This window comes from Salmo salar, chromosome 07 (assembly GCF_965601325.2).
Source record: "Salmo salar chromosome 07, fSalSal1, whole genome shotgun sequence".
Classification (NCBI taxonomy): domain Eukaryota; kingdom Metazoa; phylum Chordata; class Actinopteri; order Salmoniformes; family Salmonidae; genus Salmo; species Salmo salar.
In genome coordinates this window covers 20,793,085-20,807,922 of record NC_138297.1, presented here as the reverse complement: position 1 = coordinate 20,807,922, position 14,838 = coordinate 20,793,085, and the positions used below count along the sequence as shown (strand labels likewise).

Sequence of the window (14,838 nt, the reverse complement as noted above, 5' to 3'; positions counted from 1 at the left end):
CAGCAAACCAGACAGGTAAGAGCGAAAGGATGTGATATGCTGACAATACCACAACCCCCACCTCAACCCTCAACCCCCACCTCAATACCACAACCCCCACATCAACCCTCAACCCCCACCTCAATACCACAACCCCCACCTCCCCTATTTGAATTGACACTGTATATTTGATCAGCCAGGACAGTTCATCTTAAAGATTTTAAGTGATCTTTCATTGCTTTCGTTACTCTCACCCTACATTACATTAAAACATCAATACATTTGATATTATTCCCATTTGACGAGAACCTACCTTGTCATTAGAGTTGACACATTGTAAAGTCCTCATCTTGATTTTCACTGAATACTGAGCCATCTCACCAACACGTCTGATTGTCCTGTCTGTCTCAATACAAAGGGGTCATTTCTTGATGAACGCAACCGCTAGAAATCCCTTTTTCTTAGATTCCAACACCTTTTGTCCGCAAGAGACAACTTACTTGCCTGCCTAGAACAGACCTGCATGCATTACAATGCCTTGACTGCTCCCCCTCACTTTCTCCTTAATTCTCAAAATGCTAGTTGGCATGAACATTGAATGCCAATAATATATTAAAAAAATAGATATATTTCTTCAACAGTATGACGTCACAGCCAAATGTACTCACTGGCCAGGAAAGCACTTTAACAGCATTTTTCCAGCTTTCCCCGCACAACTACTCCCCAAATTAGCCCTTGCATCGCTAGATGGCTATTACATTGTAGGTTCTGGTTAAGGTAGATTCACCACACTCTAACAATGTTAGACATAGACTCTTTGTTCAGATGTACCCATGCTATCATTTTCAGCCTTTTTCCCCCCCCGTATTCTCCACCAAATGTAGCAAATCGTATGGAGGCTTGATTCATTCTGTATGGTCCCGCCTGCATGTGTTAAAACGCATGCAACGATGACCTCAGAGGGCGGTATCGACCTCGCACGACCCATTTCGTCTTTTGTTGTTGTTCCTGACCATTACACCATTGATCCCCAAGGCTGTTTACACAAGCCTCATTGCTTCGCATATAATGCAAAGGTCACAGGCCAGTGATTTTACTTAGCCCTGACTAGGAGAGGTTGGAGGTCAGAAGTCAAATGATGATGAACTATTTAAAAGGTCACTCGTAGCAGAGTGATAGTCTCCCTTGTACTCTGTACACTTCTCGTTACACAGATCAAATGTATTGAGTCTTTGGGCAAATCCCTTTGTCAAAGCTCTTTGATAACGATTGCAAGTGGTAAAAAGTATTATATCCCCTATATAAATGGATTATAGTTCATTGATGAAATCTCCATCTTCCGTGTAGGTTTTTCTTAGGTCTGAATACATTTGGCACCTCGATATCTTCTTATGAGCATGATGTGGAATTATTTAAACTCCGTTCTTATTGTCAGAAGGAATTAAAGATGCACTGAAGTTAATCACTGGGCTTTAACTTTATGCCTCTAGAATTGTTAATCTGATAAGCATTTATGAACATTACGATATATGTCCCACTAAGAGTAGCATTCATCCCCACGTATACTAAAGATAACACAATCTGTCGGATTAAAGGAGGACTTGAACTATCCTGGAACATCTGATGTAATTCATCATTAAGACATTATATTGTATATGTAAAATGCATACATTTGATTATATTAATGTAAGGGAATATCTTCAACGGGGAAGGAAAATGCACCAAATCAATTATATAACTTAAAAAATTAAAAAGGCTGAAATAACAGTATTGATGTTTTACATGTTTTTTTCCCCCACAGGAAAAGGGCAGAGTCCGAAGCTAGAAAGGGAAGTCTGCCCAACAGTAAGGAGATGCTGTCTCATAACCCCACCGACCCTGTGGAGCTTCGACGCATGAACTTCCAAACGCCTGGTAAGGGCTCACGCCCATCACTTCCATCTCACCCATTGTGAAAGCAAACATCAACAACACCAACCACTGCAGGGCTTCTAATATCCAATTCACTCAATGACTTTTTAAAGTCAAAATAAAGTCAGAATAAGATGAATGTAGTTACTAATCTTTACCTGACTTAAAGGAGCAGAATGTAATTCATGTAATTTTATCAAATTGTGAATGAGGTTAGTTATCATTGGGGGACTGTGTGAATGTGATCTCCTAAATGCTAAACCAACACTTCTCACGGAGTTCTTGTGACTAGAACATTCTGTGGGGTCAATGTTCAAAGTGTGGAAAATGGACAGGTGGCAGAGAAAAAACACAGTCAAAAATGAGAGAGAGTGAGATGCTGGAGAATGTGGTGAAAGACCAACGCTTTCATGGCAGTCATCTGTCTGTGCGGCCTTTGCCAAGCTAGCACTAGTCTCCTCAGAGTGACAGCTTAGCATGTTGGAAGTCAGAGTTAGAGGTGAGTTGAAGACTACAATACTATTACAGTGTCATAATACCATATCACATCCTGTATTAGGCCAGTGGAGGGAAGAGCGGACCAGTGACAAGCTGTGAACACAAACGTCCCCTCCCTTTTGACCTTCTGCGGCGAGGTGAACATCCGTCATGCCTGAGCTGCCTGGTCAAGGGACCCTTTTTGTCACCGAGGGGGAAAAGATGGCCGTCACAGTCTATTTGTCCAGAGGAGAGCCAATGTATTCTCTCCCAGCTACCTTTTTTGAGTGAAGAGACACGCTCAACTTGGTAGTGAGAGCAGTATGACAGGTGTTTGGGTACTGCTAAGAATGTTGGAATGTTAAAGCCATATTTTTCAGGTCAGCTTGTATGAAAGAGGAATAAATTATAAAGACTATGAATATTTATGAAACCCCTACTCTCAATGACCTTATATCCATTACTGGCCATTACAAACTTGGCAAGAGGGGGCCTTTTTCCCCCTCTGTTTCCACTTTGAGAAGCAAAGTTCAGAGTGATCTAAACCTCCACACTTTCCCCATTCTGGAACCATTCCTGAATCCTCTACAACCATCTTGATTAGTCTCACACACCCTTCTCATTTTCTAAAGAGCCTCTCAAAGTGTCTCTCGACTTGCTGGAGAGGTCCAAACATCTTTGTCTCCCTCTTTTATAGCTTCCTCTCCAATGCTGATTGGTGCTACATTATACCGCGTTTCTCTTCCAACCCTCACTCCCTCCCTCTTTTCATCCCTCTCGCACGTCGCTGCTCCTCAATGCACATTTCCATTCTGAGGACGCTTGATGTGTGCATGATGCCACTCGGCGAACGATTGTTCCATTGTCAACTGGCGGCTAAAAATGAGTCTTGAGCGGTAGGGGCCGATAGAAACACCCTCTCAGAGAGAGAGAGAGAGAGAGAGAGAGAGAGAGAGAGAGAGCGCGAGTGAGAGCACACGAGAAAATAGGCCCCGTTTTTTTCCTTTAGCTAATGGCTACTTGTGTTATCAGTGTAGATGAAAAGACCACTGACAGACACCTGTCTCAGATGGGAGAGTGGGCAAAACGGTGCCTGTGTCCCGGCTATTATGAAACCTCAGCTATCTGGGACACGGTGACAGCCCTTTGTGCAGACACTGCCGTCACGAACCCTGAAGTGCTAACACTATTTACATTCAACAATGTCAGTTCTACCTTGTCAAAGTAAAATCCACTAAAGTTTTTATGCAAGGTGAAACTTCCTGCCTGCAGGCATTGTATGACATCGGATGGTCAGAATGGATTTCATTATAGGATTGTGTGATCGCTTGACTCGGTTCTTCAGTGTCTTCGAATTGCCTCTTCTGCTCTGTTTTGTTGAGTGTTTTAATTTCTTTCCCCCTGATTTACGTATTGTGGCGTAGGCTAGCTTCTAGCATGTCAATGTGTGCTGTACTAACTGATCAATGGGACATTTTAGATGATACAATGTAGAACTTTAGTTTCCTTCAGACCCCTTCCCCAACTGTTTCTAGCCCTAAAACAAAATAATCATCACATTGCTACAATCGTCTGCAACATTTTATTTATACCGCCGTTTCCTCCGCAGGTTCAGGTGACCCTAGTTACCCCAGTAACTTCCATTTGTCAAGTTAGTTGGTCTTGTTTATGCATTTGTCACATTCTTCTTTTCTCTCTTTTGTTTTGTTCCGTTTTGTTTTCCATCCCGCTGTCTTCCTCCTTTCTACATAGGCTTGTAGTCAATCTCACCCCCATCTAATCCACACGTTACTCATTGCCATGTCACCTATCGCAGGAGGCAGAGTTAAAAAAATGACACCCCCAGTCATCAATCAAAGCAGACAACATTTCGGCTTAACTTTTTGATTCGTTTCGTTGTCGTTTGGTTTGTTTGTGCATTTGTTTGTGTCTTGCGTCATGTTAACTCTCGCCGGTCTCTTCGGCGTAAATAACATTCTTCTCTCACAGTAGGAAGTGTTACAGGAAGTGAAGTGTGCTTCATTAATTGTCATTGGCTTCTTTTCCTGTCATATCTTCCTATGAGCATGCCACTGCTTTGAGTGAAAAACTGGCCTAACAACGATCACTTCCACCTCTTACACACATGCTGCTTTTCTAATGATTCACTGGTTGTAACTGTGGTAGCAACCCCTTACCCCTGGCGACTGACCTCTTGTCTGTTTGATTGATAGGCATGGCCAACCACCCACCAATCCCCATTTTGGACCTGGCCGATCATCTGGAGCGATTGAAAGCCAACGACAACCTGAAGTTTTCACAAGAATACGAGGTAAACATGAGGCTTCAGTATGTTTCCTATCTGTTTGTGTCCTACCTGTTTACATATTTATGTCAGATTGGAGATGTTATCGGAGAAAGATGACTGTTTTTCGATGAACTAAGATGCCATCTGTCATTCAGAACAAAGGGTTGGTATATTAAAGGCTTTCGACATTTGATTATGCTATATGTCCTGTTTGGGACTGACTTATGCACCCCTGCTACAGTGTATGTGAAAACATGAACATGATTCCAATAATCTACGTGCTTGTTAGCATATGCAACCCTAACAGTTTAGGCTCATGTGTACAAGAGAGAGGCTGGCTGCCCTCTAAACTCATTGTGTCACTCATTGTCACTCATTGTGTAATGTGTCATGGAGTTTATTTAAGCCTCAAGTCTCGCCATGTAATGTTATTTTTCCGGAAACCTTTAATCCAGTCATTACAAAAGTGTCACAGCCCTGACACCCTACCGTTCAGCAAAGCCAGTCCTCACATGGCAGCTGGCATACGGGGAAAAAAATGAAAATGGCTTCCCGTGGAGAACCTGTTCACCGGTCACACCCGGGAAACCCAAATCCCCAATCCTTCCAATCTGCCCCATGCAAAGTGAAAATGAAACATTCATCCAGTGACAGCAGGCTTGATTGAAAGGACCGTCATCCCCATGCCGCCATATCTCGGAACAGTAATCATTTTGGCATTTAATATGGACGCAGCTTGGAAAAGGTCAGCATCTCACCAACGCACCATGAACTCATTAGCCCGCAGACAGGGTGACGTGACTCGTCAGCCAGGATTCGCCAAAGTCTCTCATCTTCGACCGGGGAGGGAGAAGGGAAGTGGAGGCTGGGGTTGTCTTCGGTTCAGTGCGTTCACAAAAACATAATCTTATTTCTGTGATTTCATTAGACAATGAAACCTAGTGGGTTTGATTGATTAGAGCAGAATGTCAGGGGCCAAAAGTAAAGTTACTGTGGCCAGGTTTTTCCCACCCCTCACACACTCATCACTCTCGGCAGCCACTTCACAAATGGGGAATTAAATACCTTTAAAGCCCAATAAATCTCCCCCGTTTTTCCACCGCCGCTTGTCATTGCTAGATGGATTCTGTACGAAACACAATGGGAGTAAATCTAAATAGATGGACTTGCGTACGCCTGAATGTCACTGAAGCTGCAGAATTGTGCTAGAGCGCCAGGGTCCTTTCAGGGGCAATGCGTGTGATGGAACTACAGTCGACCTCTATCTCTCCCTCCCCTCTTGTTCTCTCTCTGTCTCTGTCTCTGCCTTTGTCTCAATCTCTGGCTCTGCCTCCAACTCACTCTCCCTGTCCCTTTCACTCCCTCTCTCTCTCTCTCTCTCTCTCAGTGGGCTGTACCACCACTGCTCCGAACCATGAGATCACGATGTGGCTGGCTGCCAAGCTCCCCCGACCATTATTGCAGCTTAAGTACATTGCATTTTAATTCTGAGACAGATATTTTCACAAGGAATAAAAAGTAATTTTCTGAGCACAATGAAACAAGGGTTCTTTATAATGAGCAAAGTAACGACCTACTGTTTCAACATACAGTACCAGTCAAATGTTTGGACACACCTACTCATTCAAGGGTTTTTCTTTATTAATACATTGTAGAATAATAGTGAAGACATCAAAACTATGAAATAACACATATGGAATCATGTAGTAACCAAAAAAGTGTTAAACAAATCAAAATATATTTTATATTTGAGATTCTTCAAAGTAGCCACCCTTTGCCTTGATGACAGCTTTGTACACTCTTGGCATTCTCTCAACCAGCTTCACCTGGAATGCTTTTCCAACAGTCTTGAAGGACTTCCCACATATGCTGAGCACTTGTTGGCTGCTTTTCCTTCATTCTGTGGTCCAACTCATCCCAAACCATGTCAATTGGGTTGAGGTCAGGGAATTGTGGAGGCCAGGTCATCTGATGTAGCCCTACATCACTCTACTTCTTGGTCAAATAGCCCTTACACAGCCTGGAGGTGTGCTGGGTCATTGTCCTGTTGAAAAACAAATGATTGTCCCACTAAGCGCAAACCAGATGGGATGGTGTATTGCTGCAGAATGCTGGTTAAGTGTGCCTTGAATTCTAAATAAATTACAGACAGTGTCACCAGCAAAGCACCATCACACCACCTCCTCCATGCTTCACTGTGGGAACCACACATGCGGAGATCATCTGTTCACCTAGTCTGCGTCTCACAAAGAAACGGTGGTTGGAACCAAAAATATCCAATTTGGACTTCAGACCAATGGACAGATTTCCACCGGTCTAATGTCCATTGCTTGTTTTTCTTGGCCCAAGCAAATCTCTTCTTCTTATTGGTGTCCTTCAGTAGTGGTTTCTTTGCAGCAATTTGACCATGAAGGCCTGATTCACATAGTCTCCTCTGAACAGTTGATGTTGAGATGTGTCTGTTACTTGAAGCATTTATTTGGACAGCAATCTGAGTTGCAGTTAACTCTAATGAACTTATCCTCTGCAGCAGAGGTAACTCTGGGTCTTACTTTCCTGTGGCGGTCCTCATCAGAGCCAGTTTCATCATAGCGCTTGAGGGTTTTTGCAACTGCATTTGAAGAAAACTTCAAAGTTCTTGAAATGATCCGCATTGACTGACCTTCATGTGTCTTAAAGTAATGATGGACTGTCGTTTCTCTTTGCTTATTTGAGCTGTTCTTGCCATAATATGGACTTGGTCTTTTACCAAATAGGCTATCTTCTGTATACCAACCCTACCTTGTCATAACACATTTGATTGGCTCAAATGCATTAAGAAGGAAAGATATTCCACAAATGCACTTTTAACCAGGTACACCTGTTAATTGAAATGCATTCCAGGTGACTACTTTGAAGAATCTTAAATATAAAATATATTTTGATTTGTTTAACACTTTTTTGGTTACTACTTGATGTGTTGTTTCATAGTTTTGATGTCTTCACTATTATTCTACAATATAGAAAATAGTAAAAATAAAGTACAACCCTTGAATGAGTAGGTGTGTCCAAACTTTTGACTGGTACTGTATTTGGATGAAAATACGTCAGCTTAGCCAAAAGTTTGTCCTGACTGACTCACACTGCATTCTGGTCCCACAGTGTAAATTATTCAGATAATGAATGTCACACAGCTGGGATTTGGTCTTACTCACAACGTTCACATGATCTTAACCCTAAGTCAAGAGGGCACTACAAAGCCTGTTCACTCTCCGGAGACTGAAAATATTTGGCATAGGTCCTCACATCCGCAAAAGGTTCTACAGCTGCACCATCGAGAGCATCCTGACTGGTTGCATCACATCCTGGTATGGCAACTGCTCGGCCTCCGACCGCAAGGCATTTCAGAGGGTAGTGCGTACGGCCCAGTACATCACTGGGGCCAAGCTTCTTGCCATCCAGGACCTTTATCCCAGGCGTTGTTAGAGGAAGGCCCTAAAAATTGTCAAAGACTCCAGCCACCCTAGTCATAGACTATTATCTTTGCTACTGCACGGCAAGCGGTACCAGTGCTCCAAGTCTAGGTCCAAAAAGCTTCTTAACAGCTTCTACCCCCAAGCCATAAGCCTCCTGAACAGCTAATCAAATGGCTACCCAGACTATTTGCATTGCCCCCCCCCCCCCCCCCTTTTTATGCTGCTGATACTCTCTGTTTATTATCTATACATAGTCACTTTAATAACTCTATCTACATGTACATATTACCTCGACTAACCAGTGCCCCCACACATTGACTCTGTACCGGTACCCCCTGTATATTGCCTCGCTATTGTTATTTTACTGGTGCTGTTTAATTATTTGTCACTTTTATTTTATTTCTTAAAAGGAATCACTAACCTGACATGACTGGATTGGTGTAAACAACATTTCCACTAGCTTAATTTCACCAATTATGTCATGTCACTGCCAGATCAGTTATTATTTATTGAGGAAGGAAGGATGCTTTTAAATAATATTTGAAAAGTTTTCCCTCTCTATGCCTTCTGTCTGCCCTTTGGCTTCTAATACCCTTTATTCCTAGTAGTAAGCATAATCCAGCTCATAACTCCTTTACTGGAAACATTAAAAGTTAGAGACTCCGATCGTTAAAGAACACAGCCCAATATTTCCTCTGACATGTGAAATGGAACACTATCTTTCACAACATGGTGTTTTCTCCCAAATGGCTAGTGGTATTACATTTTATAGCCCATTTATTTACGCTGAGGGATCGTTTTCAATCCAGGCTTTACAGAGCTATAAAAGGATTAGATTGCTGATTCTTTTGGTTGTACTCAACTGTACGGCTCTTCTGTGTACCGTAAACACTAACCCGATAGAAGGACCAAGGATGGTGGAGAGAAAACATGGCCTTTGTGGAAAACCTAATCTAGAATGGCTAAAATAGTGGACTCTTATCGTATCCTAGCCAATAGAGAGAGAATGACCTTTGACTAAAAGCATATTTGAAAGTCAACACATTCCTCCATGTTTTTTCCCTCCTTCATTTATGCCGTGAAGACAGTACTCTCTCTCCGTGCTTTTGAGACCAATGTTCAGCCATTGTATGCTTCTCTGCCAACTGTAATTAGACATTTGTCAACCCAAACATTGCTTGCAGGCAGGCAAAAGTCTATTTTCAAAAGACAGTGAAGAGTCGGAATACATTTTGTTTCAAAAGTAAATAACTTGAGGTCGGTCAATGCTATAATATTGTGAAGTGTGCTTTTTCCTCACAATTCTGAATAAGCAAAACCTTAGGACCCATAGGGCTCTAATCAATAGTAGTGCACTATATAAGGAATAGGGTGCCATTTGGAGACAGCGCCAACCATCCTTCAGTTTAGACTGACAAAAAGGAGGCTCAGTTAAAACCATGACCTTCATCTGATTTCACATTAAATAGCTGTACCCCATTATGAATGTATTAGTATGTTTTAATTGTGCCATTCACTTTAGCAAGTGAAAGCACCCAACTTTTAAAGAGTAATTCAGCAGGACCGAGCTTGGAAAACCCTGCGCTAGATGATGAGGGAAATACACTGACACGGGGGCAGGAAAAGTGAAATGTACAGTGTATTTATGGTACAGTTTATCCCTCTTCTCCATTTCAGAACCAGTCTGACCAGTGTACAGTATACAGGATGCATGTAAGCATGCGTCACTGGATACGTAGGGACGCATAATATGGAATGATGGCGATAGAATGCACCAGCCAGCTTTGGGACGGCTAAATTTACCAGGGCTTGTCACTTACACAAAATGTCTGTCATGCTACATGCCAAAATAACCCTGGACGCTTTGGAAAATTGCTGTTAAGGCAGTGGAACGCGGGCCTAGAGTTTCAAGCTGATAATCCTGAAGAGTGTAAATACCGTCAAGCTTGAAGGCATAGTTCACCCAAATGACAAAATGACATATATTCGGGATATTGACTTGCATTGGTTTTGTGCCAGAAATGAAAAACAATATATATTTGGAGACAGTGGCCAGGTAAACCAAACCAAAGCATGGATTGCTGTCATACCTTGTCCATCTGCTACTTACAGGGCAAGGAAACCAATATGAAATGTTGTAATTTGGGTGAACTATCCCTTTAAATGTGTCTCATGAATCTACACAGTACTATAAAATGTTTTTTTTTGCTAATCCTCTGAATTATTATTATTATTGATCCTAGTTTGAATCCGTAGTATTTCTCTGGGAGATGGAGCTAAATGGTGGTATTGAGCACAATATACTACTGTAAGTGATAAAGGAAAGTAATGAATATAATCTCTCTACTTACAGTCCATCGACCCCGGGCAGCAGTTCACGTGGGAACACTCCAACCTGGAAGTCAACAAACCAAAGAACAGATATGCTAACGTGATAGCATATGACCACTCCAGAGTCCTGCTATCAGCTATTGACGGTAAGCAGCTCTCCCCTTGTCTTGAAATGGCTGTCGAGTAAGTCCACTTCCATACCACTGTCTTCTGTCCCCTAGGAGTATTAGCATACATTGAGTTATGCTATCTATGAAATCATATATACACTGCTCCAGTTTTGCAGGTCAATTTAAGATTTCCATTACATTCCTATATGAGGATTTACTTAATAAATATCGTATGTTGTCATCAGTGTTTTTTTCACTCTCATAGCTTTTCCTCCACTTCCCCAAGTATCTTCAGACTATCAGCCATGATGTTTTATTCAACCTGTAAAGGACCTCAACTGAACTCTTTCAGGCATATCTGCATGATATATTTCTATCGGTAGTTTGTTTCAGCTAACAGCGATTTTTTTTTTTTGAAGAGCTAGTTAATCCATCTCTCTTCTCTCACGCACACACACACACACGCACACACACACGCACACGCACGCACACGCACACACATGCACACACACACACACGTCTAATTATCCATTTCCATGACATTTTTCCCATAGACAAAAGAAGAACATTAACAGACTTCTGCTCTCCCAGTAAGTGGATGCTAATGGGAAGAAAGCAGATAAAGTCTCTTTGCAGTCTCCCAGAAAGCCCATGCAGCTGAGAGTGTTGATGGATCCCATTAACTAGGCATAAACACACATCGAAGCCTTTGTGAGGGAGGAAACCGCTACTCCGCCAGACAGGCTTGTGGGACTTCCCCCCCGGAGCTCCGAACAAAGCCTTTGGCAACCAGGACTTCTTTGTTTACTTTGATTGAGTTATTTTGGCGCGAGGGACTTGTCTGTATAAGTAGATCACCAAGCAAGCGACTGACTGTCGAGATTGGAATGGAGGAAGTTTTCCTCGGCTGCTTTTGTAATCCACTGATGTGTGGTAAAGTGTATGGTAGACTATTAGCATTGGCTATGCTAGAGGGGAATTGGGTGACACTTAACTTGACCCCTCGGTCCTTACAGGCCCACATAACAATGTCATGATAATGTCATAACAGATGTCATAAACAGTCACAACACATGTTCAGCATCATCTGTTGACTTATCATAGTCATTAATCATGTCCACATCATGTTGTTGTTGTTGTGTGCCGTAAGACATGAGTACCACTTCATTAAGTAATTTGTACGCTTCCACAGGACTTTCATTTAGTTAGCCAACCTTTGTGTCTTCCTCCCACTTTCAACTCCAAACCATCCATCAAAATGTCTCCTTTCATTTTGACATTCCTTACCAGATGAATACACATTATGTAAGCAGACATCTGTATAGTCAGTTTTCCACTGTAGTCTGCTTCAAAGCTGTCCCTGGACTCTATTCTTAACTCTGTTGAGACGCAGTTCAAAGTGGACCAACTTGAGTCACTGGCCAGCCCTTTCTCAAAAGGTCAGTGCAGCTAAAAGTGGGAAAACACAACATAATCACGGTTTTCCGTGCTTGATCAAGGAGCTTTTAAAGTCCAGGCATACCGGTTATTCTCCAATTGTTGAAATTGTGACGGCAGGTTGATGATGTAGCAGCAGAGAGAAGCAAACTCAGCAAATGTTATTTGTCACATGCTTCGTAAATAACAGGTGTAGACTAACAGTGAAATGCTTACTTACGGGCCTTTTCTAACAATGCAGAGAGAAAGAAATTCGAAATAGCGTATATTGATATTCTTTTATAATAACATGAGGAATAAATACACAATGAGTAACGATAACTTGGCTATATACACGTGTACCAGTACCGAGTGGATGTGCAGGGGAACAAGGTAATTGAGGTAGATATGTACATATACATACGGTTAAAGTGACTAGGCAATGGGATAGATAATAAACAGTAACATCAGGGTATATGATGAGTCAAAAGAGATTAGTTCAAAAAGGGTCAATGCAGATAACTATTTAACTTACGGTTGACCAGTCTTATTTATTTTTTTATTTTTTTTATTTCACCTTTACAGTGAGGGGAAAAAAGTATTTGATCCCCTGCTGATTTTGTACGTTTGCCCACTGGCAAAGAAATGATCAGTCTATAATTTAATGGTAGGTTTATTTGAACAGTGAGAGACAGAATAACAACCAAAAAATCCAGAAAAACGCATGTCAAAAATGTTATAAGTTGATTTGCATTTTAATGAGGTAAATAAGTATTTGACCCCTCTGCAAAACATGACTTAGTACTTGGTGGCAAAACCCTTGTTGGCGATCACAGAGGGCAGACGTTTCTTGTAGTTGGCCACCAGGTTTGCACACATCTCAGGAGGGATTTTGTCCCACTCCTCTCTGCAGATCTTCTCCAAGTCATTAAGGTTTCGAGGCTGACGTTTGGCAACTTTTCTATGGGATTAAGGTCTGGAGACTGGCTAGGCCACTCCAGGAGCTTAATGTGCTTCTTCTTGAGCCACTCCTTTGTTGCCTTGGCCGTGTGTTTTGGGTCATTGTCATGCTGGAATACCCATCCACGACCCATTTTCAATGCCCTGGCTGAGGGAAGGAGGTTCTCACCCAAGATTTGACGGTACATGGCCCCGTCCATCGTCCCTTTGATGCGGTGAAGTTGTCCTGTCCCCTTAGCAGAAAAACACCCCCAAAGCATAATGTTTCCACCTCGATGTTTGCCGGTGGGGATGGTGTTCTTGGGGTCATAGGCAGCATTCCTCCTCCAAACACGGCAAGTTGAGTTGATGCCAAAGAGCTCCATTTTGGTCTCATCTGACCACAACACTTTCACCCAGTTGTCCTCTGAATCATTCAGATGTTCATTGGCAAACTTCAGACGGGCATGTATATGTGCTTTCTTGAGCAGGGGGACCTTGCAGGCGCTGCAGGATTTCAGTCCTTCACGGCGTAGTGTGTTACCAATTGTTTTCTTGGTGACTATGGTCCCAGCTGCCTTGAGATCATTGACAAGATCCTCCCGTGTAGTTCTGGGCTGATTTCTCACCGTTCTCATGATCATTGCAACTCCACGAGGTGAGATCTTGCATGGAGCCCCAGGCCGAGGGAGATTGACAGTTCTTTTGTGTTTCTTCCATTTGCGAATAATCTCACCAACTGTTGTCACCTTCTCACCAAGCTGCTTGGCGATGGTCTTGTAGCCCATTCCAGCCTTGTGTAGTTCTACAATCTTGTCCCTGACATCCTTGGAGAGCTCTTTGGTCTTGGCCATGGTGGAGAGTTTTGGAATCGGATTAATTGCTTCTGTGGACAGGTGTCTTTTATACAGGTAACAAACTGAGATTAGGAGAGCACTCCCTATAACCTCTTGGGGCTAGGTGGGACGCTAGCGTGCCACCCGTGGTGCACTCCATCAACAGCAGGTGCATTTCAAGAGCGGCAAATTTGAATCCAAATAAATGTCAAAATTCAAATTTTTCAAAAATACAACTATGTTACACCATTTGAAAGATAAACATCTCCTTAATCTAACCACGTTTTACGATTTCAAAAAGGTTTTACGGCGAAAGCATAAATTTAGAGTATGTTAGGACAGTACATTTACAAGAGTTGTGTGTAATGTTTTGTCAAGTCAAAGACAGGGTCACCAAAACCATAAAACCAGCTAAAATGATGCACTAACCTTTTACAATCTCCATCAGATGACACTCCTAGGACATTATGTTAGACAATGCATGCATTTTTAGTTCTATCAAGTTGATATTTATATCCAAAAACAGCGTTTTACTATGGCATTGATGTTGAGGAAATCGTTTCCCTCCAATAACCGGCAGTCAAGTCAGCGTCACAAATTAAATAATTAAAATTAGAAAACATTGGTAAAATATTATATTGTCATTTAAAGAATTATAGATTTACATCTTTTGAACGCAATCAACTTGCCAGATTTAAAAATAACCTTACTGGGAAATCACACTTTGCAATAATCTGAGCACTGTGCCCAGAAAAATACGCGTTGCGATACAGACTAGACGTCATGTTGGGGAGATCTAAAATCGAAAATACTATGTAAATAATCCATTACCTTTGATTCTCTTCATCAGATGTCACTTCCAGGTATCACAGGTCCATAACGAATGTAGTTTTGTTCAAAAAAGCTCATCATTTATGTCCAAAAATCTCCGTCTCGTTAGCACATGATGTAAGCCAGCCGGACTTCTCGTCATGAACGAGGGGAAAAAATATATTTCCGTTCGTTCAAACATGTCAAACGTTGTATAGCATAAATCATTAGGGCCTTTTTTAACCAGAACATGAATAATATTCAAGGTGGACGAATGCATACTCTTT

At 42.0% G+C, this 14,838-nt stretch overlaps 1 protein-coding gene across 31 annotated transcripts in view; it reads left to right on the top strand.

The window, feature by feature from the left end:
• LOC106608606 (receptor-type tyrosine-protein phosphatase delta) overlaps positions 1-14,838 on the top strand; it is a 643,701-nt gene that overhangs the window by 587,257 nt on the left and 41,606 nt on the right. For 17 of the 31 annotated variants that reach the window (XM_082977423.1, XM_045721669.2, XM_082977431.1 and 14 more), the window contains 5 exons: positions 1-15; positions 1,781-1,893; positions 3,977-4,018; positions 4,581-4,678; positions 10,463-10,586. In XM_082977423.1, the coding sequence (XP_082833549.1) occupies positions 1-15; positions 1,781-1,893; positions 3,977-4,018; positions 4,581-4,678; positions 10,463-10,586 (392 nt within the window). The remainder of the gene's footprint in view (positions 16-1,780; positions 1,894-3,976; positions 4,019-4,580; positions 4,679-10,462; positions 10,587-14,838) is intronic. The other 14 variants (XM_082977444.1, XM_082977433.1, XM_082977432.1 and 11 more) reach the window with 3 other exon arrangements.